Source organism: Oncorhynchus clarkii, chromosome 18, assembly GCF_045791955.1.
Source record: "Oncorhynchus clarkii lewisi isolate Uvic-CL-2024 chromosome 18, UVic_Ocla_1.0, whole genome shotgun sequence".
Taxonomy (NCBI): Eukaryota; Metazoa; Chordata; class Actinopteri; order Salmoniformes; family Salmonidae; genus Oncorhynchus; species Oncorhynchus clarkii.
The window spans coordinates 13,804,928-13,830,456 of record NC_092164.1 but is presented as its reverse complement, the minus strand read 5'-3'; the positions used below and the strand labels follow the sequence as shown (position 1 = coordinate 13,830,456).

General features: G+C 41.8%; 1 protein-coding gene across 10 annotated transcripts in view; it reads right to left on the bottom strand.

The window, feature by feature from the left end:
* Positions 1 to 22,448: 22,448 nt before the first annotated feature.
* The window catches only part of LOC139373016 (tensin-1-like), a 164,039-nt gene continuing 160,958 nt past the window's right edge, over positions 22,449 to 25,529 (bottom strand). For all 10 annotated transcript variants that reach the window (XM_071112980.1, XM_071112981.1, XM_071112982.1 and 7 more), the window contains one exon: positions 22,449 to 25,394. In XM_071112980.1, coding sequence (XP_070969081.1) covers positions 25,265 to 25,394 — 130 coding nt within the window. In that variant the 3' untranslated portion in view covers positions 22,449 to 25,264. The remainder of the gene's footprint in view (positions 25,395 to 25,529) is intronic.

Genomic DNA, 25,529 nt, shown 5'->3' with positions numbered 1-25,529 from the left:
AGCCATGGGCCAGGGTCCCAGGCCGCAACACTGCTCTTAGGTAATTCCAGTTGTCCATCTGGACAGACCGGACAAAGGTTTGGGAGGGATTCCACGGTCCGACATCTCCTTCCCCCCTCCCACCCTATTGCTCCCCATCACATCCCCCTTTTCCTTGAAAAATTGTTGTCATCCATCAGCATGCTGTCACTGACCGTTGCTCCTGTGTTTCCTGAAGCAGGGTTGGTTCTGACACACTGTGTTCTTACTGCAGTCTGGCCTGTCAGAGAGACTCACACTGCTGGCCTTGCAGGAACACTATCAAAATACACATTACACGCCACAGCAGAATCTTAGGCGACTGGGGAGCTAATAACTCATCTGATAATAAATATTTGGAGCCCGGAGGTGGCACAATGTGTGTATCTGAAGTACGCGGGATATGTCTTATCGCTGCTGTTCATCACTTCTCATTCCCAACACGGGGGCAAATATATCTGTCTGTCCACTGTTCTGAGGAGTAACCGTATTAGAACAGTTGGGACAAGACGTATGGCTCTTGTTAAGAAGGGAAGACAAACCGATACAGAGTTGGAGATGGAGCACACGGTCTATTGGGTGGTTGAACTATTTCAGGCGTTCTTAGGTAAGCAATGTATCAATCTGAAGAGCACTCCCACTGGGCACATACAGGTTGAATCAACATTGTTTCCACATCATTTCAATAAAATTCCTTCAATTCCTTCTGACTAGTACTGACATCTTAATGCCTTACTCTTCCTCCTTAGAACTCTGTGGAGAGAGAGAGAGAGAGAGAGAGAGAGAGAGAGAGAGACCGAGATAGAGACAGAGTGAGAGAGAGAGACCGAGATAGACAGAGAGAGACCGAGATAGAGACAGAGAGAGAGAGAGAGACCGAGCTAGAGACAGAGAGAGAGAGGCCGAGATAGAGACAGAGAGAGAGACAGAGAGAAAGAAAGAGAGTTCTCCATCTGTTGACTTCATCCTGGAAAAGCGATGGATCTGTTGGAGAGGAGAGGGGAAAACAGCAGAGGACAGGAAACAATATCATACTTGTAACATCCCCAGAGTATGTACTGCTGTCAGAGCAAATTTTTTCTGGGTGCTTCATTGTGGATTTGGATGAGGTGCAGATGTTTCAATTGGATGTAGGTCTGAATGTGTCTTTGTTCATGTCTTCTAGTATATACTGTTGTGAGGGGAATGAAAACCCTATAATGTTTTATGTGCACAGACTTCATAGACATTAAATCACAACGTCATGGTTTACAACCCACCAAAGAGGTTCTGGAACGCAGCACCCAGCACAGCAGATTCTATCCTCCTCAGCAAGCCAATGAATACGGAATTCATGTTTTCTCTGTTATGGTTGCCATCCTCTATATCAACGATGGTTGCTATGAGCACAAATCAAGTATTTCTCTCTCTCTAGATTGAATCTACAGCCCTGCACCTATGCTACCCACCTCCAGGAGCTTTCTATACCCTGATTATTTTATAGCACTGGTTATAGGGTATAAAATAAGAGATTTATTGTGGTCGTGGGGAGATTCCATATGCATTAACTACTGTAGATACTTATTTGCAGTAGATACCACTGACTCCACAATGACTATTTTATAGATCTAGTATTTACCCTCCTAACTAACTTGCAAGGAGGGGAAAAGCAAAAATTCTGACTAAATCAGAGGAAGGAGGAGCTGTGTCCCAGGCCAGGTTCTGCTGGAGTGAGAGGGGTAAACTGAGCTCCACGTCAGGGTGGGCTCCATCCCCTCTGGGAAGCTCTTTGAGCCAGGGTCCAAGTATTCCCTCCTCTGGAAAAGAACGAGGGAGAAATGGAAGAAAAGACAGAGAGAGGGAGAGCAGGAAAACGTCTTTCATGTGTGTGGCAGCCGGTCTCAGTAGCCAGGCTTTTCAAAGACCCACATGTGAAGCCTCACCAAAGTCCAATTGCACATCCATCCTTTTTGAAATAACACTTCCGAAACAGTTCTGCGCCCTGTCCAAGTCAAACAGGTCCACAACGATATACTCCCCTAAAACCTGAGACAGAGACGTCGTCCAGGTACTCTTCAGGTCTGCTGATTTTCACTGCAGAGAGATGTTTGATGAAATAACGGAGGGAACAGATACTTTGTGACTTGTATTGTATCAGGTCATTTTACGCAATGGGTCATGTTTGAGTCATTGGGGACTTTTGACAGGTCTTGAAAGTTGCACAAAGGGAATTCCATTGTAAAGTTCAGTTTGAAACTATCCTTGTTTTGCTGTGTATTCCAAGGTTCCATTAGGATCTGTATCCAGCCCCTGTGGTTAAAAAAAGAAAGACATATAAACTCAACTCAAACGAAACAGTGACAGGGCATAGATACTGTAGCCAGGACACATAAGAATAGGTTAGTTTCACATGCTAGGCTGTCATCTTGAAGTCTGAATGACATTGGAGCACTGTGCAGACAAACTGTCACACTGAACACGGCAAGTCTGTCATACGTGCTCCAACAGGCCCAAAGTACGACAGTGGCGAAAAGCAGTAATTACTGAGAGCGTTTGGTTTTGGTTTCTGGTTACATTTTAAAACAAAAGACAATAAATACCTGTCACAACGAAGGGTTCATTGATTAACATGACAGACTTTAAAGTGAACGCCATAATTATCCAGGATATGCTTTTATAGGAGGAGCAAATGGAAAGGGCTCTACCAGCCTGTTAACTATGTTAGGACAGTGTTAGTTACACAAGCGAGCCTTATACCAGGAAAGCGCCTACAGAATTTAACCTCTGCTACTTCTAGCTGATTGCGCTTCCTGCTTGGAAGTGCAACACATAGGTTGTGCCCTGCTGATCTGGGGTGTCAGCTGATTAATGGGTCAGCTCCGTGGACAGTGACATCATCCATTCAACCATGGTTGTCCATTCTTGCAGTGTGGCCTGATATACTCACCCCCTCCTGTGAAGTGATCATAATGTTGTAAAGTACTTAAGTAAAAACACTTTGAAGTACTACTTATTAAGTTGTTTTTGGGGGTATCTGTACTTTACTATATATATTTTGGACAACTTTTACTTTTACTTCATTACATTCCTAAAGAAAATAATGTACTTTTTACTCCATACATTTTCCCTAGACACCCAAAAGTACTCGTTACATTTTGAATGCTTAGCAGGACAGGAAAATTACACTTATCAAGAGAACATCCTTGGTCATCCCTACTGCCACTGATCTGGTGGACACAAATGCTGAGTTTGTAAATTATGTCTGAGTGTACCCCTGGCTATCCGTAAATTTAAAAAATTATATATAATTTTACTTTGATACTAAATAAGTATATTTACAACCAAATACTTTAAGACTTTTACTCAAGTAGTATTTTACTGGGTGACTTTCACTGATATTTAAGTCATTTTCTATTAGGGTATCTTTACTTTAACTTAGTATGACAATTGGGTACTTTTTCCACCACTGCATAATGCAACACAGCTGGGACGGTTGTTTTCAACAGGTGAGCTGCCAACGAACTGAGAATAGTCAATGTCTCTGGAGGATTGGAGAAGAGGAACACAGTAAAAGAGGACTTTTATACACAGAGTAGAGGAGAGAGAAGATTAAAAACAGAACCAGGGTTTGTTGTCGCACAGCAACATTTAATTATCTAATACTTTGATCTCCTGAAAGCAAATCTAAGAACTGTTTTGACAAGAATCCCCGTTGCCAATGACAGTTGCTGAGACTGTTTGAGTTCTTTATGATTGAACGTTGTCCTAGTTTCAGGGGAGCCTGATTCTTGGATGACTCACTCTCCATCCCTGGATGGAAAAGTGTGGTGAAAATGCTTGGTTAACCCCAGAAAAGGAAAACACCCAGGTATGGGTTATGTCCACTCTCTTCGGCCAAACTCAACAGACAGGTTCCATGGAAGACATTTCCCATTTCCTCCATTACTGTCAACACCTTGGATTAATCTATGGCTACTTGCTGTTGTAAGTAAGTAAGTAAGTAAGCAAGCAGGCAAGTAATTAAGTAATTAGGTAATTAAGTAATTATGAAGAAATTAATGTGGACCCGACAGCATTTTAACTACTTAGCAGATATGAAAATCATAATATCAGTCAAAAATATAAAGTTCCCAGTTGATGTCACAAAACCAACTTCATAAGAGGTTTTAAAAGTAGGTTCTATTTGACTCAACATTCCATGACGTACACTAAGACATTGTTGGCAGAATAGATGGATGCAGTTCAATACATGATTAATATAATTCACCAATACATTTCTTGGTAGTCTAAAAAACATTGCTATCATGTTGTAAATCACAGCTGGCCTGGTACATTGTTTCCTGCCTCCGTTTGGGATGCACTGTTTCAGTTTCAATGACTTAATATTTTGGTCAAAAACTGACAATTGTAACTAATGCTGGGAATGTCAATACAATCAAACTAGCAAGGGAAATGATCACAAGTCAGTCATAATGTGGCTAATATGTTAGTGTATCTATTTATATAGCAAGCTAAAAACACAGACCCTGACTTTAGCTAGCTTCTAGGAGGACCTCATTGGAGAAGTTGGTGAGTGACTGACTTTTTTCCCCTCACACAGTTTGGTGTGAGGCTACACAGCTAGAGAGCCAGGTGGCTACACAGCTAGAGAGCCAGGTGTCAATTGGTTAGCTAGCAAGTCATGTGAATCGCCTTGTTAGCGAGCTAGCTATGCTGAATGACTGTTATCCAGTTAACATATCTCTTGCGTTCGCAAATGAACTCTGGCTAGATATCTACTCCAATGTCAGAGCACTCTTGTCTGAGTGTGTACATTTACAAACGTGCAAAACCCGTTTAATATGTCAGTAAAAGCAGGCCAAAAAAGTTAGAGTTTGCCGCGAACGCTCTAGATATCATATCAACAGCCTAACCAGCTCTGCTAGGGCGAGTAAAATGCTTAGTGAGGTGTTCTCTCATTTGTGTCTGGAAGTAGCTAGCTAGCAAGCTAGCCAACTTTAGCCAGTTAACTTGGGTGCTTGTTTGGGACAAGCATACATTGGCAGGCAAGCTGCAGAAGGAAGAGCAGGCTATTCCCCATTGTTTATCAGTGCAATTTTGAAGGTTAACTAGCTGAAAAAGTTTGAGAGGGTTTATCTAATTTTCCTTTGTTAGATTTTACCTCATCTTGCTCTTGCTAGCATTAGTTGTTGATCTTGTTGTTGTTGATGTGCACATAGGGAAAGATAGACTGCCTGTTCATGGTTGTTTGATCAATAGGACTGTAAAGTTCCCAAATATAAGAGGACTCTCGTGGTATTTAGCTACATAATTGCAGAAATCCATTCAACTGTATTTTGTGGCTTTTGTCGAATGCGTTCTAATGATCTAACGTCGAACTGCCTGTAAACACACAGTCCAGTTCAAAGTGAATGATGGCAGGTCCTACTGCCTGTAAACACACAGTCCAGTTCAAAGTGAATGATGGCAGGTCCTACTGCCTGTAAACACACAGTCCAGTTCAAAGTGAATGATGGCAGGTCCTACTGCCTGTAAACACACAGTCCAGTTCAAAGTGAATGATGGCAGGTCCTACTGCCTGTAAACACACAGTCCAGTTCAAAGTGAATGATGGCAGGTCCTACTGCCTGTAAACACACAGTCCAGTTCAAAGTGAATGATGGCAGGTCCTACTGCCTGTAAACACACAGTCCAGTTCAAAGTGAATGATGGCAGGTCCTACTGCCTGTAAACACACAGTCCAGTTCAAAGTGAATGATGGCAGGTCCTACTTTCTGTAAACACACAGTCCAGTTCAAAGTGAATGATGGCAGGTCCTACTGCCTGTAAACACACAGTCCAGTTCAAAGTGAATGATGGCAGGTCCTACTGCCTGTAAACACACAGTCCAGTTCAAAGTGAATGATGGCAGGTCCTACTTTCTGTAAACACACAGTCCAGTTCAAAGTGAATGATGGCAGGTCCTACTGCCTTTAAACACACAGTCCAGTTCAAAGTGAATGATGGCAGGCTGTTGTGGCAAATGGCTTGTTTGCATAAAGACCTACTGTAGCTCTGATTGGCTATGGCTGGTGTGCGTTGACAATTGTTTTTATTCAGTTTTATTTACTGCAGTGTCTACTATTTGTCTAAACTTCACGGCCGCTTTCCCACTCTATAATGCTATAACATTTTCACAAATGCCTTAGTATATGTAATTCCCAAACATTCTAAGATTTATGAAAATTTGAAAATTACCATCTAAGTGCTCGCTTGTCAGAAAACCCCTCAAAAAGTGTCATATTCTTCCTGGGCGTGTATATGAACATATTTTAATAAAATGTAATCTTGCTAAAATTCTGTGAGTTCCACTTTGAGAAAGTAAGTAAGTAGGTAAGTAAAAACTCCATCCATGAACAAAGAACTGTCCTTTTGTCAGAAATAAGCCCACAATTCTACCCACCCGCTAAAGGTCCCATGACAATGTGTGGGAACTTTCTGAATGGCTTAATGACGTTTGTCCTAACAGTTGTGTCTTTCCCGAGGTTGGACCCAGCGAACAGGGGAGCACAATGGGACAGAACTCACAGCAGGCCATCCTGGCCAAACAATAGAATTCACTGAGTTTATCAGGTCCACTGGCCGGGCCAAACAATAGACAACACAGAGTTTCTAAGCTCCTGTGGTTATTTGTTGACCATGTGATGTTGTTGCAGTCTGGATATATTCTGTCCCTTGTCACTTATTGTCTTTTCCAAGCAGACCATAACTGGGGAAAAACTCACGCTTTGTCCCAACATCACCTAGTTAGAGATCTGGAAGGTTTTGCGTGGCGCATTCATCAGATTCCTTCAGTTCAGTGTTCCTCTGTGACAAAGCTCTTATGACAGCTCCCATCATTGAATCACAACAGTGCTCGGCTCTGATGGCCAAAAACACAGCGCTGCTGCTGAGAAATGACACAAGTAGCTCTCCCATTGTCTACAAATATCTGGGAATTCGTTGCTAGAGTTTATTTTGTGATTGCTTGTTTTTAAACACTTATGTGGGGGGGGGGTAAGAGGAAAAGAGGAGTGAAAAGGATGAGAGAAGAAGAGAGAAGTTGGGGAGAGGTTTCATCTGTGCCACCAGAGAGCAAGACTCATCCACAGATCAGGAGTACAATGCTTCAGCAGAGTGACAGTTTTATAGCCCTGGCTGAGGACTGTGGTGGAGGGACTAACTAGAGAGGATTAACCAATAGAACGGTTCAAAGTACAATAAATAAATATGTGCTATATGAGTCATATGAGGGTGGAGAATTACAGTGAATGTCGGTGTGTGTGTGTCAATAGAAGTGCTAGGTTATGGCCTCTCTCCTCAGCATCATTGTATTGTTGCCTAATATTGGCATTGTAGTGATGTGCCTGTGGGTTGAGTAGAGGGTGGGGTGAATTAGCTTGATGTTGTGTTTGGCCCAAAACAGACACTCAACTACAGTTGTTTCATGGAGACGTGGTACTGTATTAAATTATGTCTGTAAAACAAAGGGAAACGGTCTGAGGTGAACATTCATACCACTGCTATTCAAATTCATATTTTTTACAGAAATCCTTACACAACATGGAGGATAATTATTAGCTTCGGGGGAAACACGAACCGTGTTCAAATGATTCCGCTAAATCACAACTGGTTTTCAGCTACATTCATGGGCTTGACATTACTGTGAACGGCCAAACACAGAGAAGGGATCAATGACATTCAAATTGTGTCTGGGGTGAGATGAGAATGCAAATCCTAATCGTTAGCAGCGTTTTCCATTGGGTTGTCAAAATAACCCCTTCTCAGAGCTTGTTCTGTGTATCTTATGAGCAGTGCAGAACCCTCCAGACTTATTTTCATCTGTTGATTGGTTGGAATAAACAAAGAGTACAGCCTCTCCTAAATATGTCAGGTTACACAAGAGGAAGAGGATGGAAGGTGGAAGGACATTGAATGTATAGGCTAAAGTCAAGATGTACACTGAATGTACAAAACATTATGAACACACGCTCTTTCCATGACTGGTGACCAGGGGAATCCAGGTGAAAACTATGATGTCACTAGTTAAATACACTTCAATCAGTGTAGATGAAGGGGAGGACACAGGTCAAGGAAGTATTTCTAAGCCTTGAGACAATTGAGGCATGGATTGTGTATGTGTGCCATACTTACTATTCTGTATACTCAGTGTATACTTTCTTTTATAATGGTGTAGAACCCAGTGTGTGCCTGGTGAGAGGCCCCTGTAGCAGTAGTTCCATACATTGGAAACAGAAGGAAATGACTGCCCCTCTAAACTATGGTCTTGGGGTCAGAGGGGCCCTTTGAAATGACGCCCAGGGAGAACCGGGCCCAAAGCCAAAGGCTCCGAAGGCTCCGAAGGCTCCAGGTAGTAAATAAAACACTAACGCCCAACATGAGTCAGTCAGAGAATATTCGTTTTTAGGAAAAGTGCACTTTTTCTATTTATCTCCCGCTATGCACGGAAATCCTGCGAGGCATTTGGATTTGAAAACCCCCACTCACCACTTTTTCTCCCACTGTAGCTAAGTTGCTTGACTGTCAAGTGCCATTCCTCCAATGATTTAAATTATTCCATGTCTAGCTATGTGCTGTTTGGTTTCCCATGAATACACTGTTTTGTTTTTAAATATCGCTGCGGGGGCCATAATACGGCTCATCCCTCACTGCTTTTGAAGTGTAATCTTGAACTTCTTGAAGTTTATCTTCTTGAGCTTTCAGTATCAACTTTCCACAACAATTCCATCTGTGTTGCAGGTATGACGTCCCTACAACACAATTGAAAGGCTGAATTGAGATGAGAATAGATTAAATGGAAAAGAAACCATTATCCTTCATCATCATCATCATCATCATCATCATCATCATCATCATCATCATCATCATTTGTCCTATATCTGTATGCTGTAAGTGTAAGAACAAACAGGACCTAGCTAGCACATTTGATTCCTTGGAAGTTCTGGGAACGTACATTTTTGGTTTCCACTGGTTCTGGGAACAAAGTCAAAAGTTTCCTGAACGGCAAAACTGAACGGAAGTGAACATTTTGCCTGTTCTGGGAACATATATTTTTAGGTTGCAAGGAGGTTCTGAGAACGTTTTATAATTTGTTCCCTGAAAGTTTTCTTGGGAGTTTTATTAACGTTCTGAGACTGGAAATTATAGGTTATTTGAAGGCAATTAAGGGCTCTATTCAAAACACATTGTCGAAGTTCAGCTTTACAGTGTGATTGCAATTTAAAGGCAATGTTCTCGCTTTAGCGGAGACTGCATTCACGGTAAACGCTGCATATGTCGTCTCAATCAGAAATTACCTTCACATTTCTATTGCGGAATCTGTAACGCTTCAGCTTTACAGATTTAATGGCTCTACGTTTTGAATGGCTCTATTCAATCTGTAGAGCTGAAGCGTTACAGATTCCGCAATAGAAATGTAAATAATGTTTTGAGAACATGTAAGACTGTTAAGACTGTTAACTGTTTTAAACTCCAAGCACAGAAAATTTGTGTCAGTGAGTTTTAAACCTATGATCTTCTGTTCTCTATCCTTTGAATTAGTCCACTGCGCCACCAGGATGCAGCTAGCATGACATGTTTTTTTTAACTCATACAAAGCTTTAATTTGAGTCTATTCAAACGATAGAGATAGATAGAGGACCCTGTGCTATTATAACATATGTGACAGGATGGGCAGCACCTTTGAAGGTACAACCCATAGGAATCCCCATCCAGGCCTCCCGAGTGACGCAGTGGCCTAAGGCTGTGTCAATAGAGATCCTGGTTCGGGTCTGTTGCAGCAGACCGCGACCGGGAGACCCATGTGGCGGTGCACAATCGGCCCAGCATCATCCGGGTTAGGGGATGGTTTGGGATGTTCTTGTCCCATCGCGCACTAGTGACTCCTGTGGCGGGCCGGGAGCAATGCACGCTGACACAGTCGCCAGGTGTACTGTTGTTTCCTCCGACACACTGGTGCGGCTGGCTAAGCGAGCAGTTTGTCAAGAAACAGCTTGGCTGGGATGTATTTCGGGGGACGCATGGCTCTCAACCTTCAACTATCCCCAGTCCATACTGGAGTCGCAGCGACGAGACAGATTGTAACTACCAATTGGATACCACGAAATTGGAGAGAGAAAGGGGTAAAAAAAAATATATATATAGGAATCCCCACCCAGTTGTCTACAGTACTTGTCCAATAGCAATGGAAATGTCCATGCTAAAACGGGTTATATCCATGATGAGTCGTCTATTTATCTCTGTGATTCAAACAGACCCAATTTCAAAGGAAACAAGCACTCATTAATGCAGGTTATTGGTCAGTGACTACGTCTCTATGCAATACAAAGAAAACACCTATATAGTCTTGGCCAGACTTAAACGTGTTCTAGTCAACCACAATTATCCTATTTTAAGTAAGGTTCATTATGAAGAAAAAATATATATAATTGTTTTAATAATATATATAAACAGTCAAGTCAGAAGTTTACATACTCTTAGGTTGGAGTCAAAAAAAAACAACTCATTTTTCAACCACTCCACAAATTTCTTGTTAACAAACCATAGTTTTAGCAAGTCGGTTAGGATATCTACTTTGTGCATGACACAAGTAATTTTTCCAACAATTGTTTACAGACAGATTATTTCACTTATAATTGACTGTATCACAATTCCAGTGGGTCAGACGTTTACATACACTAAGTTGACTGTGTCTTTAAACAGCTTGGAAAATTCCATAAAATGAAGTCATGGCTTTAGAAGCTTCTGATAGGCTAATTGACATCATCTAAGTCAATTGGAGGTGTACCTGTAGATGTATTTCAAGGCCTACATTCAAACTCAGTGCCTCTTTGCTTGACATCATGGGAAATTCAAAAGAAATCAGCCAAGACCTCAGAATAAAATTGTAGACCTCCACAAGTCTGGTTCATCCTTGGGAGCAATTTCCAAACGCCTGAAGGTACCACGTTCACCTGTACAAACAATAGTTCTCCTGGCCCAGTAGTTGTGTGTATTACCTTTTCCAGTAAATTCCTCCGTTCCGGTTGTTTCACAGCTTTCAAGGAAATGTACGAAAACAAATATTTGAACGGTGACTGAAGTCCTCCATCCCATTTAATATTACATTAAGCCCATAATGATGTTTTTGTTCATCCACGGTTTTCTGGAACTTTCCTCGTGTGATGTTCTCCAGGGTTGAGCTGCTTTTGGCCTCCTTCACGGGTTTTCCCAGTTCAGTCATATCAGTTTAGTTTTTTTTTTAACATCATCAGATATTTTCTTCCTCTGCTTGGCCAATTTCTCATTGCTAGTGCAAATTTCTGTTAGTAGTGTCTCTAAACTCACTGTAGTCGAATCATCAGCTACTTGGTCCATGGTGCTTTGTTTCGCTGTTTGTTTGACAAATAGAGATAGTATTTGCCAAATACATGCAGTTTGCAAATTAACGTTACAGTTATTTCTTGACTTCATAGTCGAGTTCTATCCTATTTAAGAGGCATATTTTTAGTAAAGAAAGGAAAATTGCCAAACAGATCTACCTCACGGACACCATACCGGAAATCTCAGAGTTTTCTTGATCTAGACGGTCGTTATTTCTTAACATTCTGAGAACATGACTTTAAAGAAAACTATGAGAAAATGCAATGTTGAAGTACTGAAATTCCCACCTAAGAAACAAATGGTTCTCAGAACGTTATGCGCTAGCTGGGGAGTTCCCACACAACTCCTTCTGAGGCTGCACTTCAAACCAGGGAGCTGGAAGTAAGTAGACCTACAGCTCAGTCAATGAAAACCCTTCCAGCAGCAGATCAGTGTGCAATGGGTCAGGAGGCAGTGGACAAGGTGTTAGGAGGGATGGGGCCAGGGGCTGAGGGCAGGTCTGGGAAAGGATGTGAGGGGCCAGTGGATCAACTCAATGGAGAGACAAACAGACATAGCACCATGCAGAGAAACATCTGGCCTAATGCTGAGTTGAACAAGACTCAATCAGCATGTGTTTGTAGAGACTGGACAGAGGCCCAGCACACTGTATAGAGAGACTGTTTCCATGTCTAATTGGGCTGAACTAATGGTTGTTATCTTAACCAAGCCCCCAGGAACTGTGAACTGGTGAAAAAGAGGATTGGCTTATGACCAGGGGTTGGGGAGTGAGAGTGGTCTGTCTGTCTCTAGTGGTCTCAATCAGGCACTAGGCCTTAGGCTATTCCTGAAGGAGGGGGTTGGACAGATGTCAATGTCACTCCAACTGGGTAACGATGTGAAGTCCCAAAGGGCAACATCATCGATCGTCCATTAACTCGGACAAAGCAATGATTTGTGTGCAGTTTTCCCTGTGGATTGATATAGCTGGAAATCACAAAGTGCTCAAAAAATCATTACATTTATTTTCACCCACTAGTTGTTCAAGCACGCATGTAGAATTCCATTTGATCAACCTTTCAGCTTTCAGTCTGTATCTGATATAGTGGAACTGTGTGAAAGATGCATACGTCAACACTCCAATCTGGATGACTCTCCTGTAGTTAGCACCTTTTTGTACTCTGTTTGTACGCCCTAATAAATCAAGATAAAGACTATCGTCCTAAATCTCTGCAAACGCTTTGCCTTATTCAGAGAGAGAGAGAGAGAGAGAGAGAGAGAGAGTCCATAAACAGAGAGTACACAGTGGCAGAATACCTGACCCCTGTGACTGACCCAAAATTAAGCAAAGCTTTGACTATGTACAGAGTCACTGAGCATAGCTTTGCTATTGTGAAAGGATGCCAAAGGCAGACCTGGCTCTCGAGAAGACAGGCTATGTGCACACTGCCCACAAAATGATCCACAAATAATTTTAAAACAAACCCAATTTTGATAAACTCATTGGGTGAAATACCACAGCAGCAAGTGTGCCATCACAGCAGCAATATGTGTGACCTGTTGCCACAAGAAAAGGGCAACCAGTGAATAACATTGTAAATACAACCCATATTTATTTATTTATTTCCCCTTTTGTACTTGAACTATTTGCACATAATATGACATTTGAAATGTCTTCATTCTTTTGGAACTTTTGTGAGTAATGTTTACTGTTAATTTTTGTTCATTTCACTTTTGTTTATTATCTACTTCACTTGCTTTGGCAATGTAAACATATGTTTCCCATGCCAATAAAGCCCTTAAATTGAATTGAAATTGAACTGAGGGAGCTGGGGAGGGAGGGAGAGGAAACCTGAGGAATGGGTACAGGACAAGCAGAACCAAAACAAACAGGCTGATGTTTCCATTTGATAAGTGTGTGTGTTTCGCTTGTTAAGGTATTTACACTCCAATAGCATCCATGCACCCAGGGTCACATCTTTCCAAAACCTGACTATGTGACTGAGAAGGTTACTCTTGGGTCAGATCCCTCACAGAATACAGACATTGTTTCTGCGGAATTTGGGAATTTGTGTGTTTCCCATTTGTAAATGTCTACCTCCCTTGCTGGTTTAATGAGTTTAAAAGGAGAGACATTGGTATTGTATGTCTTGAATAGCATACCAGTCGATAGGCTCCGATTGACTAGTGCATTAGTGTTTCTATTATTTCTGTAGAAATGAAATGCATAGTGCATGATGTGTGTTGAATGTTGTAACAACACAGAATAAAACGATGATCAAAAGTCCAACGATGGTATTACTGCCCAGGACTGCTCATCACTTAACCATGCATTCACATTACTTTACTTTTAGTCAAATATCTCACTTGTTGTGTATTACATTTGTTTTATTATTTCATTTCAAGTCATCTCATCTCTGTAGAGCTGTTGCCTATGCTGTCTGACCAAATCACAATTTTAGTACTTCTTCAAAGTAAATAAGGCATACTTTTATGACTGCTGAATACCAATCAACTAGATCATGTATTTTCAAGTAATAATACTTTCTATCCCTCTTAATCACCTGTTCTCTCTTCTCTCCTTCTCCATGTCTGCTCCACACAGACTGGACAAGTAGAATGCAAGACAGTACAGTGTACAATTGTCAGGTTTATGGGAGGGTTTGGCCAGCTGGGATGTCCTTGTCCCATCGAGCTCTAGGGACTCCTTGTGGCGGGCCGGGCGCCTGCACGCTGACCATGGTCGCAAGTGGTAAAGGTTTTTCCTCCAAGGCATTGGTGCTGCTGGCATCCGGGTTAAGCGAGCAGTGTGTCGAGAAGCAGTGCGGCTTGGCAGGGTTGTTTCGGAGGACGCATTGCTCTTGACCTTCTTCTCTCCCGAGTCCGTACGGGAGTTGCAGCGATGGGACAGGACTGTAACTACCATTTGGGGAGAAAAGGGCTAAAAATACTAAACAAATTTTAAAAATACCCGAAAATAACCTACATTTCTGTTAATCACTGAGCACTAAGATTTAATGTATTGTTGAGTGGGGAGAGTTAAAAATGATGCATATTCTTAGTGGTTGAAATGGGACTATGAAACTCACATTATTGTTGTAAGAGAGGGAATCGTCTGTGGTGAATTATAACTGAACTTAGAGTGATTTATAAGAGAGAGAGAGAGAGACTTACAGTAGCCTACACACCGTGTGTTTATTTGGACATGAGGCACCTACAACCAGGGTTGAGGACCAACCCTTCAACATGTGCTAAACATCAGGCTTCTTCAGCTGACGCAGGTCAAAGGTTGGCATCTCCTCCATGGCCCAGATCCATAAACCACGTCCAGCAGACAGACAGATCCTCAGGGTGTGTAAAGGTCTGGAGATAACGTTGGGTTAAAGTTCAGGAGGTGTGTTAGCATCTCACCTTTGTACGCTGTGTGGAATCCTAGAACCCCACGCCAAAGCAGTTGAAGAAAAATGGCGTCTTGACATTCTCCAGCATTGTATGGGTGGCTGAGCGTTTAATCAAATCCTTAATCATCATTACCCGGACCTGTCCTGAAGAGAAGGTATAAAACCTGCAATTGTCACTCCTGTGACATTTTAATAGGGACGTGTTTCATCGTAACAGCCTTTGAAAACATGTTGATGTGACAGGTGTCTCTCCACTCACCAACATGAGTCCAGAGTATGGCTGGTTGTACTCTCTCAAGCCCTGACACACATACTGGGAGTGCTAGCCTCTTTAAACCTGTCCCCATGGACGTCCATCACATTCTTCAGTTTACCACCCTCAGGAGTATTCTGTCAAACTTTGTTTCAGGCACATGGAGCTGACTGTGTTTAGATTCACCATGACTGTCCACAGCTGCTAGGTCATACATATAAAACTGATGCACTTCAATGGAATGCACACACACACACACACACACACACACGATACTCATATAAAATATATTTGTTTGACAACTTAAGCCACATGGAATGTCGAAGGCATCCCTCAATTATTTTCTTAAGTAAAGGTCTAAGCTTATGGTAACTGCAGCTTTGCCCTCAGCGGGGGTTAGGCAGCAGTCTACTCTGCTCTGCTCTGGCAGGATATGCATGTCTGTGCACACGTTAACTACTGGGAGAGAGAGTCCTGTCTGTCCATACGTCCATGTCATGGTACCACGTCCCACACAGCCAGACTCTAGAGGTGTCTGTTTTTTTACCACTAACTGCTATTTATACTGAACAAATATAAACCTAACATACAACAATTTCAATAATTTTACTGAGTTACAGTTCATATAAGAAATCAGTAAATTGAAATAAATTCATTAGGCCCTAATCTATGGATTTCACATGACTGGGCAGGGGCGCAGCCAATCAGAATGAGTTTTTCCCCACAAAAGGGCTTTATTACAGACAGAAATACTCCTCAGTTTCATCAGCTGTCCGGGTGGCTGGTCTCAGACAATCCCCAGGTGAAGAAGACAGATGAGGAGGTCCTGGGCTGGCGTGGTTACACGTGGTCTGCAGTTGTGAGGCCGGTTGGACATACTGGCAAATTCTCTAAAACTACATGGAGATGGTTTATGGTAGAGAAATTAACGTTCAATTCTCTGGCAGAAGCTCTGGTGGACATTCCGACAGTCAGCATGCCAATTGCCCGCTCCCTCAAAACTTGATACATCTGTGGCATTGTGTTGTGTGCTAATTTTTTAGTGGCCTTTCATTATCCCCAGCACAAGGTGCACCTGTGTAATGATCATGCTGTTTAATCAGATTCTCGATATGCCACATCTGTCAGGTAGATGGATTATCTTGGCAAAGAAGAAATGCTCACTAACAGAGATGCAAACAAACTTGTGCCCAACATTTTTGAGAAATAGGCTTTTTGTGCATATGGCCAATTTTACATGTTACATGTACATACACTTTACATGTTGCGTTTATATTTTTGTTTAGTACATAATACACACTTTAAACTGTGCCGTTTAAGATGAGGGAAGACGCACATTTTTTTTTATGAGCATGGCCTTATTTCTATTACAGCATATTGGATGACTGTTATTCATATTCCATCCACCCAGTTCAACGTAACATTGATGGGTTTAGGCTACTACATGATACTCAAATTTTCCTTATACCCATCATGAGGTTGCCACAACCTAGCCTATGAATAAAAGTTTACAACGTAGGTGCACAGGTCGAGAGAAGAATTTGAGGTGACAGACGGTGACACATTCAATACCGCTTTGCACACACAATACCGCTTGTCTGCATCTAGCTGATATAGGGTGTAATCATTAGTCTGACAGTTGCAAACAAGAGTTTATATTGAACAAATTCAGGTGTGTTTATCCCCATTTTGTTCCGTTTGCTTCTGTTTAAGAAATGTTTTTCAACAGAATTGGTGGAATGAATACACCCCTGATCCAGGTGCACAACTTTGGTTTTAGAAGTGTGGGGGACATAACCTGACGTGGGGTCTGGATGGTTCTCCCCAAGATTCTTTGGGAGCATCTAAAGCAAATTTCCGGCATTTCTACACAATCCAATATGACTCATGGCCATTCTAACCGTCTCTATTTAGAACAACAAATAGTAAGCAAAAATGCCCCCAGTCATCAAGCTAAGTAAGGGATCATTGTTAAATATGTTTAGTGATTGATAAGACTGAACAAGATCAGTCAATATTGTGTTGCACCTTTAATAACCAATAGCCTAACAAGTCTCCCAGTCCCTGCCTCTGTAAAACATCCCCACAGCATAATGCTGCCACCACCACGCTTCACCGTAGGGCATTCAGTCCAAAGAGTTCAATTCTGGTTTCATCAGACCAGATAATCTTGTTTCTAATGGCCTGAGAGTCCTTGGCAAACTCCAAGCGGGCTGTCATGTGCCTTTTACGGAGGAGTGGCTTCCATCTGGCGACTCTACCATAAAGGCCTGATTGGTGGAGTGCTGCAGAGATGGTTGTCCTTCTGGAAGTTCCTCTCATCTCCACAGAAGAACTAAGGATCTCTATCAGAGTAACCATCGGCTTCTTGGTCACCTCCCTGACCAAACTTCTTCAATTTAAGAATGATGGAAGCCACTGTTTTCTTGGGGACCTTCAATGCTGCAGAAATATTTTGGTACCCTTCCCCAGATCTGTGCTTCAACACAATCTTGTCTCGGACATCATGGCTTGGTTTTTGCTCTGATATGCACTGTCAACTGTGGGAACTTATATAGACAGGTATGTGCGTTTCCAAATCATGTCCAATCAATTGAATTTACCACAGGTGGACTCCAACCAAGTAGTAGAAACATCTCAAGGATGACAATTTCGAGTCTCATAGGAAAGGGTCTGAATACTTATGTAAATATGTTTTTTCAGTTTTTTTTTATTTTGAATGCATTTGCAAAATGTCTAAAAACCTGTTTTCGCTTCGTCATTGTGGGGTATTGTGTGTAGATTGATGAGGGATGTTTTATTTAATTATTTTCAGAATAAAAAGTCAAGGGATCTGAATATTTTCTGAATGCACTGTACTTCTGTTTAAATGGGACAAAAAAGCTAGAAAACAATTACATACTGTCACTTATGCAGGTTCGACAGGTTCCCGCGCCTTAGCAGAGGTGACCGGTCTGCTCCTGATCCCTGGGATCGTCATCTTGGTCGGAGTCCTGCGGCCAGAGCCGTGCGTCGGGGAGGGGGTACTGTCACATGTTCTCCCTCTTCGGCCTCTAGGTCACCAGGCTGCTCATTATGGCGCACACCTGTCACCAGTGTTACACGCATAATGACATTCACCTGGACTCCATCACCTCCTTGATTACCTGCCCTTTATATGTCACTCCCTTTGGTTTCTTCCCCAGTCGTCATTGTTCCTGTTTCTGTTTCTTGTTTGTGCGTTGTTAATGTTTCTTGTTTTGTATTATGTTGCGTTTATTTATTAAAACACTCACTCCCTGAACTTGCTTCCCGACTCTCAGCGCATATCATTACACATACAAACAACAGCTGTTAGATAGTTATATGAGGTGGCTATTATTACTATCTAACAGATAGCTACAGGCTTGAGCTGAACTGGCAAGCTGGCTAATTCATTCACCTCAGTCAAGAGGGGATGAAACGTTAGCTAATGTATCATGTCAGTTACACTACTAGCTCAGCATTGGGAATAAACAGTAGTTTAGTTTATTTGAAGTTAAACAGGAGTTACCTTGCCAGCTACATCAGTCAACTAAAGAGTAGCCAGTTTCTGCTCTGCTTGCTTTTACAACTCGGAGAAAGAGGGAAACACGTACAGACTGACAGCAGCTGCTCTGTTCAACTTTCCCGTGCTGGTCCAGCCAGCCTTTCAGAAGCTCCACAAAAACCTATCGGTCCAAATGAAGAGTCTGCCATATTGCTTTGCACCTATCCAGTACAGGTCAGATCAGTAAACACCAAAGCGGCCCGAAATGGAGCCAGGTCGTACTCTCCTTGTGCAACTCCTCTAGATGGAATGCATAGGCCTGCATGGTATGAATCTCAGTCAGTGCATATTTACCACATGAGGACAAGCTCTCGCTACTGTAGCCAGTGGATTCATGACGCACACGGCCAAATGTATTGGCGTACGCAGCCCAGTCTTTCCCCAACAGCCAATAAATGCATCAGCCTGAGGCCCTGAGCAATGCTAAATACACAGCTAGTTAAAGGGGATAGGGCCCTACGTCATCCATGGCTTTAGTGTACATATTTCTGTATTGAGCACTGTCTGCTATGGTGTAAAAGTGATGGCCCAGTCAATGATATCGCTTTTATTGGTTGTTAGGATGTCTACTGTGATACACACTTATGTGAAGGCCAAGGGCAGGGAAAGAGTTGTGGTCCATGCATTAAAGTCTATGTACCGTTTTACTGTATCAAATGTCGGCTGTAAAATTGAGTGACATCAAATTAAATTGCCTTTGTACAATTGTGTGCACAGACACACATGGCCAAACACATTTCCAATGAGATTAAACTTTTTTTCATGATTTTTAGACATTCACACAACATAAAATAGATGTTTTCACTCATTGTCATCTGCTACCAAAGAGTAGCAGCCATTTGGGAGAAACACGGTGGCCATTTTGTGCCAAAGGAATTCTCACCACACATCAGGGTGCAATATAACCAAACGTTTAGATAGAAATGCATTGGGTAGAACAGCTATGATTGTCAGTCAGTTAGTTTAGGGTATTGTGTTAGCTCTATTTGCTACATTTCTATCTGTTTGACCTTACAGAATACATGGGTGAGGGGTAGGCCAGTATACTTGTGCCAGTTTCCAGCTGGGGATGCTTAACGTTCCATAGCAGTGTTTTCATGTGCAGTACTCTCCACTCCATCACATAATGTAAATACTGTAGCCCCACATGGTGCCACTGGTGTGTGGACGTTGACGTGGGTAGAAGGCTATTTACACACTCACTGTAGGAAAAAGATGATGCTAGCTGGGCTTAGTGCTCTGCATGCACAGTTTAACCTAACCTGGATACAGCTGGCCTGTCCTGAGAAAATACATGCACTCACGTAGACATACACACAGAAGCACGCACGCACGCATGCACACACAAGCTTGCATGTGTGAGAGAGATAAACAGCGAACCGAGAAAGAGAGAGTGGGTCTGTGAGAAAGGAAAAGAGGGAGTTTTAAGCCAAATTCAGATTGGCACATGACGTGTCTGTCGAAATCTCTCTTGTGCCATGTTGACGTTTGGAAACATTGCCTGCAGCCCCTAGCTGATGCTCTCTGACTGCTGTAACATGTTAGTTCAGAGCCAGGCAGCACAATGTTTTCATTAAACCCACAACTGACGTCCGTGATGTCACCTCAGCTTTTACAGCGTCAGATTAACAAATGGATTTTTAATGAACACAGAATGAGGGCTATCGCCAACAGAGGGTTGCTATAGGGATGACAATAGAGTAGACAAACATGGTTTGTGAGGAATATGAACCCACTGTTTTGGAGTTGGTAGGCCTATAACGCTATGTGGTGGGTAAAGCAATGCCCATATTTGGAGCACCATTTTGGAAAATGAGTTCTCCACTCCTAAGGTCAACAGCTACAGAAATTATGTATTTTTGTGTCTAAATGTTTGCCCCAACTACCATATAGCAACCATTGCATCACTTCCTGGAGATTATACATGACCCAAGATTGTGAAATGTTTACTATCGTCATGGTCACCACCTGGCCCAGAAGCCCCTGTAAGATCCCATGATCCTCACTGTGTGTGCATACCGGGTATACTCAGAAGGACATTCTGCCCACAACTTCCTATTCCCACTACCAAACATCCCTTTCCTGTTTTAAAGGCCATGCCAGATTCCCAAACGTTGACCTCCCAAGTCCCTACATTCCGCTTTAAAGGCTTGGTTTGACCCCCACGTTGAATAATGGGATGGCTTCAAGGGCTGAATTCAAGCTGCTCTTAAATCAGAGGTGCCTGAGGATTGTTGTGCTGTAGTCCATCTAAAGCGATCCTTTGACCTCCAAAATAATCTAAACCAGAGTTAGTCATCAGTAGCAGTCCCTAGTGAAGACCCCAGTGTGTTCTCCTGACCCCTATGAGGGAAACGTGGGGATTCTTGGGGAAACGCTGCTTTAACGTGTCTCATAATGTCCCTAACACCTATTGAGCAGCCACAACATGTTCTGATGGTGTTTGAGTTTGTCAGTTGAACGCAGTTGTTTAACCTCAACATAGCATGTAGTGAAGAACATGCTTAAAGCTGGCAAGAGTGTTGATAATTGACAGTGAGGAAAAAACATTTTTTCTAGGAAAAAGACTCAGTGGTTTGCCATCGCAATGATCTTCATTTATAACAGAAATTGTTAGATTTACAGAGCTCACATTGTAAAACACTAAATCAATATAAGCCAAAATACTTAGGGAATACCTCCTAAAATATTTGATTTGCATAGGCTGTACTAGCTATTTGAACTATATACACAATCAGAAACTGTTAATAACCTGTTCAATAAATGCATGCAGGAAAGTAGCCTACTCTGTTGTGAAGGACAGATACTGCCACAGAGTGGCTATAATAATGAACCACAGGCAAACTTTTCACACAATAAGCCTGGTTCTGACCAATCAGTTCTTTAGACCGAATCCTAACCTGGAACTGAAATGTGTAAGTAAAATGTTTGGATAAATCTCCCACTGACACCAAGACATTATTAATGCAAGTCAGAATAGTGTGGTGGACAAATCTCAAGCGAGGATTGGTTTCTGTGTTTATAAGAATGCCTAGATCAGTATTTCCCAACTCCGGTCCTCCAGTAGCCCCTACAGCACATTTTTTGTTGTTGTAGAACCGGACAAAAACACCTGGTTCAACTTGTCAAGGGCTTGATGATTAGTTGACAAGTAGAATCAGGTGTGCTTGTTCAGGGCCTCAACAACAATCTGTACTATCGGGAGTACTGGAGTTGGCAAACACTGATCTAGGGCGCGTTTGTACATTCACTCTGGCTATCTACTCAGAATTTCAGAGCACTCTTGTCTGAATTTGCCAAAGCGCAGAATGAATTTATGAACGCTCAACACCTGTTGAATATGTGTCAGTAAACATCAGCAAAAAAGCTTAATTCAATTGTTGCCAGCAGCACAGTTACAGTCACCAACGCTCTGGGTAACTTGAGAACAGCCTAACCAGCTTTGCTAGGGTGAGTAAAATGGTCAGAGTGAGGTGTTCTCTAATTTATGCCTGGAAGTAGCTAGCATGCTACTTCCAGTGAGTGCTTGACTGCCGTTGTGTGGTCAGAGCGCTCTCGGATCAACCCTACTCCTCGGCCAGAGCGTCCAGTGTGCACTCTAAACACTCCGAGAGCGAAACACTCAGAATTTATGAATGGACAATCTGACAACGCTCTGTATTTACGAACGCTCAGAGCGTCTCTGGCACTCCAGAGTGAATTTATGAACGCACACGTAGAGAGTCATAGCCATAAAGATCATACAATTCAAAACATAACGCTATGGTCATAAGCGATGTGTTACCATAGAGACACAGTTAAGATGACTACACACAATGAGTGAGAAAATGAACGCTCAAACAACCTTATGTTTTACTGTAACAGATTTGTATTGCTTTAATGTTGTTTTTTCTCCTCAGGAACAGGTAAGCCATGACAGTATAATGCAAATGAAGAAAAAAAAACACAAGACCCTTCTGTACATCCTTAGTAGTACATTCACACACTCATTAAGTCCCGTCTGTACACTGAACTCCTCCATACACCTCCACACACAAATACATTCCATTTCCATTGGTTAACACTGACTGACAGCCGCGGGGTCATGTAGCTTGAAATGTTACAAATAAAAAATAAAAACATACCAGCAAATAAAGAATAAATAAGGAGAATAAATAAATCATGTTACTTGTGAGAGGGCCACGGAGGGCCACAGAGGGCCACAGTTTGGACATCGGGGTGACTATAGCTAGACGTAGTAGCTCAAATAAAAGAGATTTGAAGAATTGTAGACAACATTTTGCCTTCAACACTGATATTCACAGGAAATGATATAAAGTAATTGTTTGCATCTCTGCATCTGTTGTATGGTTGTGGTATTCCATTGGTAAGTGCTTGGTATTTCTAAACGGGTTAACAATAGTCTCAACTCCATTCCGTTGCAATGGAGGTCCTCTCCAGAGAGAGAGAGAATAGAGAAGTTCATATATAATGGTGGTGTTAGTGGTATGTGGGTCTGCATATTTACTGGCAACAGAAGGAAACATTTATGAATTCATTTGGCTTAGCATCACAATTTCCTTGGAAAAAAGCCAAACATGTAGACACCATAGAAGTTATGTGTTTGAATCTTTGGCAAATCATAATGTCGGTATGATGGGTTGCTCATTGTTGTTTACATATTGCATTTAAGGTCGACTTCTAAATTAAATGTCCTCATGCTTCCCTTATAAAAACGTATTCTTTTTTTAAGAACATTTCATCTTTTCATAATATGGTAAATCCATATTCAAGAGCTGACCCTAAAACTGGCAACAACATCTGCCAGGTAACTGATATTATTCGCTGTATTATGGCAGCGTATAAGACAAACTTGAACATTATGTTGGTCTACCACCCGGATGGTTTTGTCCATGCATTTTTCCTGTAAAAATCATATGCTTTCATCCCATACATGCCTAACCTCAATCTCTGAGAACGCGAAGAAGAAGAAACATGACGAGCTAGAACAAACATACATGTACTGAGTAATGTACACCATATATATCCAAAAGCCTTTCAAAACCTCCCGACTTTGAAATCATTAGCCAAAATAAGTATTTTTTCTCAATCCTTAAGGTAATCTTCTTTATGTAGACTGTACAATATATGTATATATGAGTTATCATGGAGGAACAAAGCAACAAAAATAAATATATTTTTTTAGCTATGTCACCTTTCAAAGTAGTATATCTATATACATTTGATATATCATTTTTCCTTAGCTTATGGAAGATGGGTGAGTGGTGTGTGTTTGAGAAGCAGGCATTTACACACAGTGTGACAACCTCTACGTTTGTCTAAAGGTATGTAGATGCGATCTGGTAAGAAGATAAATTCCCTTTTGATTCAAAATTAAAGACGACCTTGCTTGATACAGTGAAACCCTGCTGCAAGTTGGATCAAGAAAATAAAAAAAATATCGCATCTCACCATCGAGTAACTACTTCAACAAAAGGCTGTCTACATGTTCTTTTTTCTTTTTAGGACTCTTTAGTAGAGTCCAAAAATGGTTTATAATATCATGCAGTCTCTAACAAGGCAAACAACCTCTGTTTTCTTGTCTTAGGGTTAAAGTCTTCATAGAACACAGCGTAGAATGGCTGTTCAGGTGATGTTGAACGTAGCTTAGAGGGAGGGGGGTGCAGTTGGACTAAAACATGCAGGACAGTGCTTAGGGCCCAGGGCTCGGACCAGTCCCTTGCGTTTGTTTCCAGTGTGTTGATTAGCAGTGTCTGTGAGCAGCCAACAGGTGAGGATCAGTCTGAGTCAAGCAGGATTGAGTTCAAACGTGGATAATTGGCACCAGCGTGTGGACAGGAGAAGTGACAGCAGTAGATTTACCAGCTACCTTTCCACAGGCCAGAGTAATCCATCTCCCACATCTGAAATCAATCAGTGCGCTCCAGGATCGACTGGTCAAGTCTGGACCTAACATAAGCAATTGTTTTATGAGAAGGTTGATCTGCTCTGTGAAGTTGAGAACAAGTTCTCGCTGTTGAGCCCTTTACAACATACAACAGGCCTGGGAAATGTCCACTCGAGGGTTCACAAATGACTTTAGTGGACCAAGCTTAAAGATCGAGCTAACATGCAAAATGTCTTCTTAAATATTCTTTAGTAAGAAGCCACTGAGGCAAACTATTTTTCTGAAGACAGAATCAAGTTCAAGAAGAAAGCATTCTTTCTGTTTTTGTCTGTTTCATTTCAATCAACAGTTCCATTGTAAAAAATAAATAAAACAGAAAACCTACAATGCCTTAAACTGACCATCTAATAATGACATACTTGTTCTGAGTGCTACCTTTGGTAAATCAATCCGAAAACCTGATAAATGTCAGTGTCCTTTTCTCCCACTGATACTTAGTTTAGCACACAGCTTCTCCACTTGGACTTCCACAGTTACCCTGTGGAAGAAACCTTCTTCCTCCACCAGCTCGAGACACATTATCACTGTCACCACTCCAGCCACAACTTCCTCTGGCGCCATCTTGGATTACCTCCAAGTCCTTCAAACATAAAATCTTGCAGAATAAAACAAAGAGAACATATCTCAACAAAAATAACAGAAGAAAATAATGAAACACAATCCAAAATTAAGAAAAAAAATGGAAGAACAAAAAAATGACTGCCAGGGGTTCGTTGGTTTCATCGCCTCATGACTTTGGAGACGAAGTTGACGATGGCTGAAGCAGGCTGGTCGGGGTCCAACTCGGCAAACAGGTGGCTGACGTTGTCCGTTGTGCTTCCTTGTTTACGTGCCACGAAACCAAACAGTCTGAAGTTTAAAGAGAAATAAAAGCCTGGTTTGAATATGTAGGAGATGGTTCATGATTTGATGTAGTTATTTATAGGCCTATGTGGACCATGGGACTTATTTGTCCCATCTAGTTAATGACCTATTCTATGTATA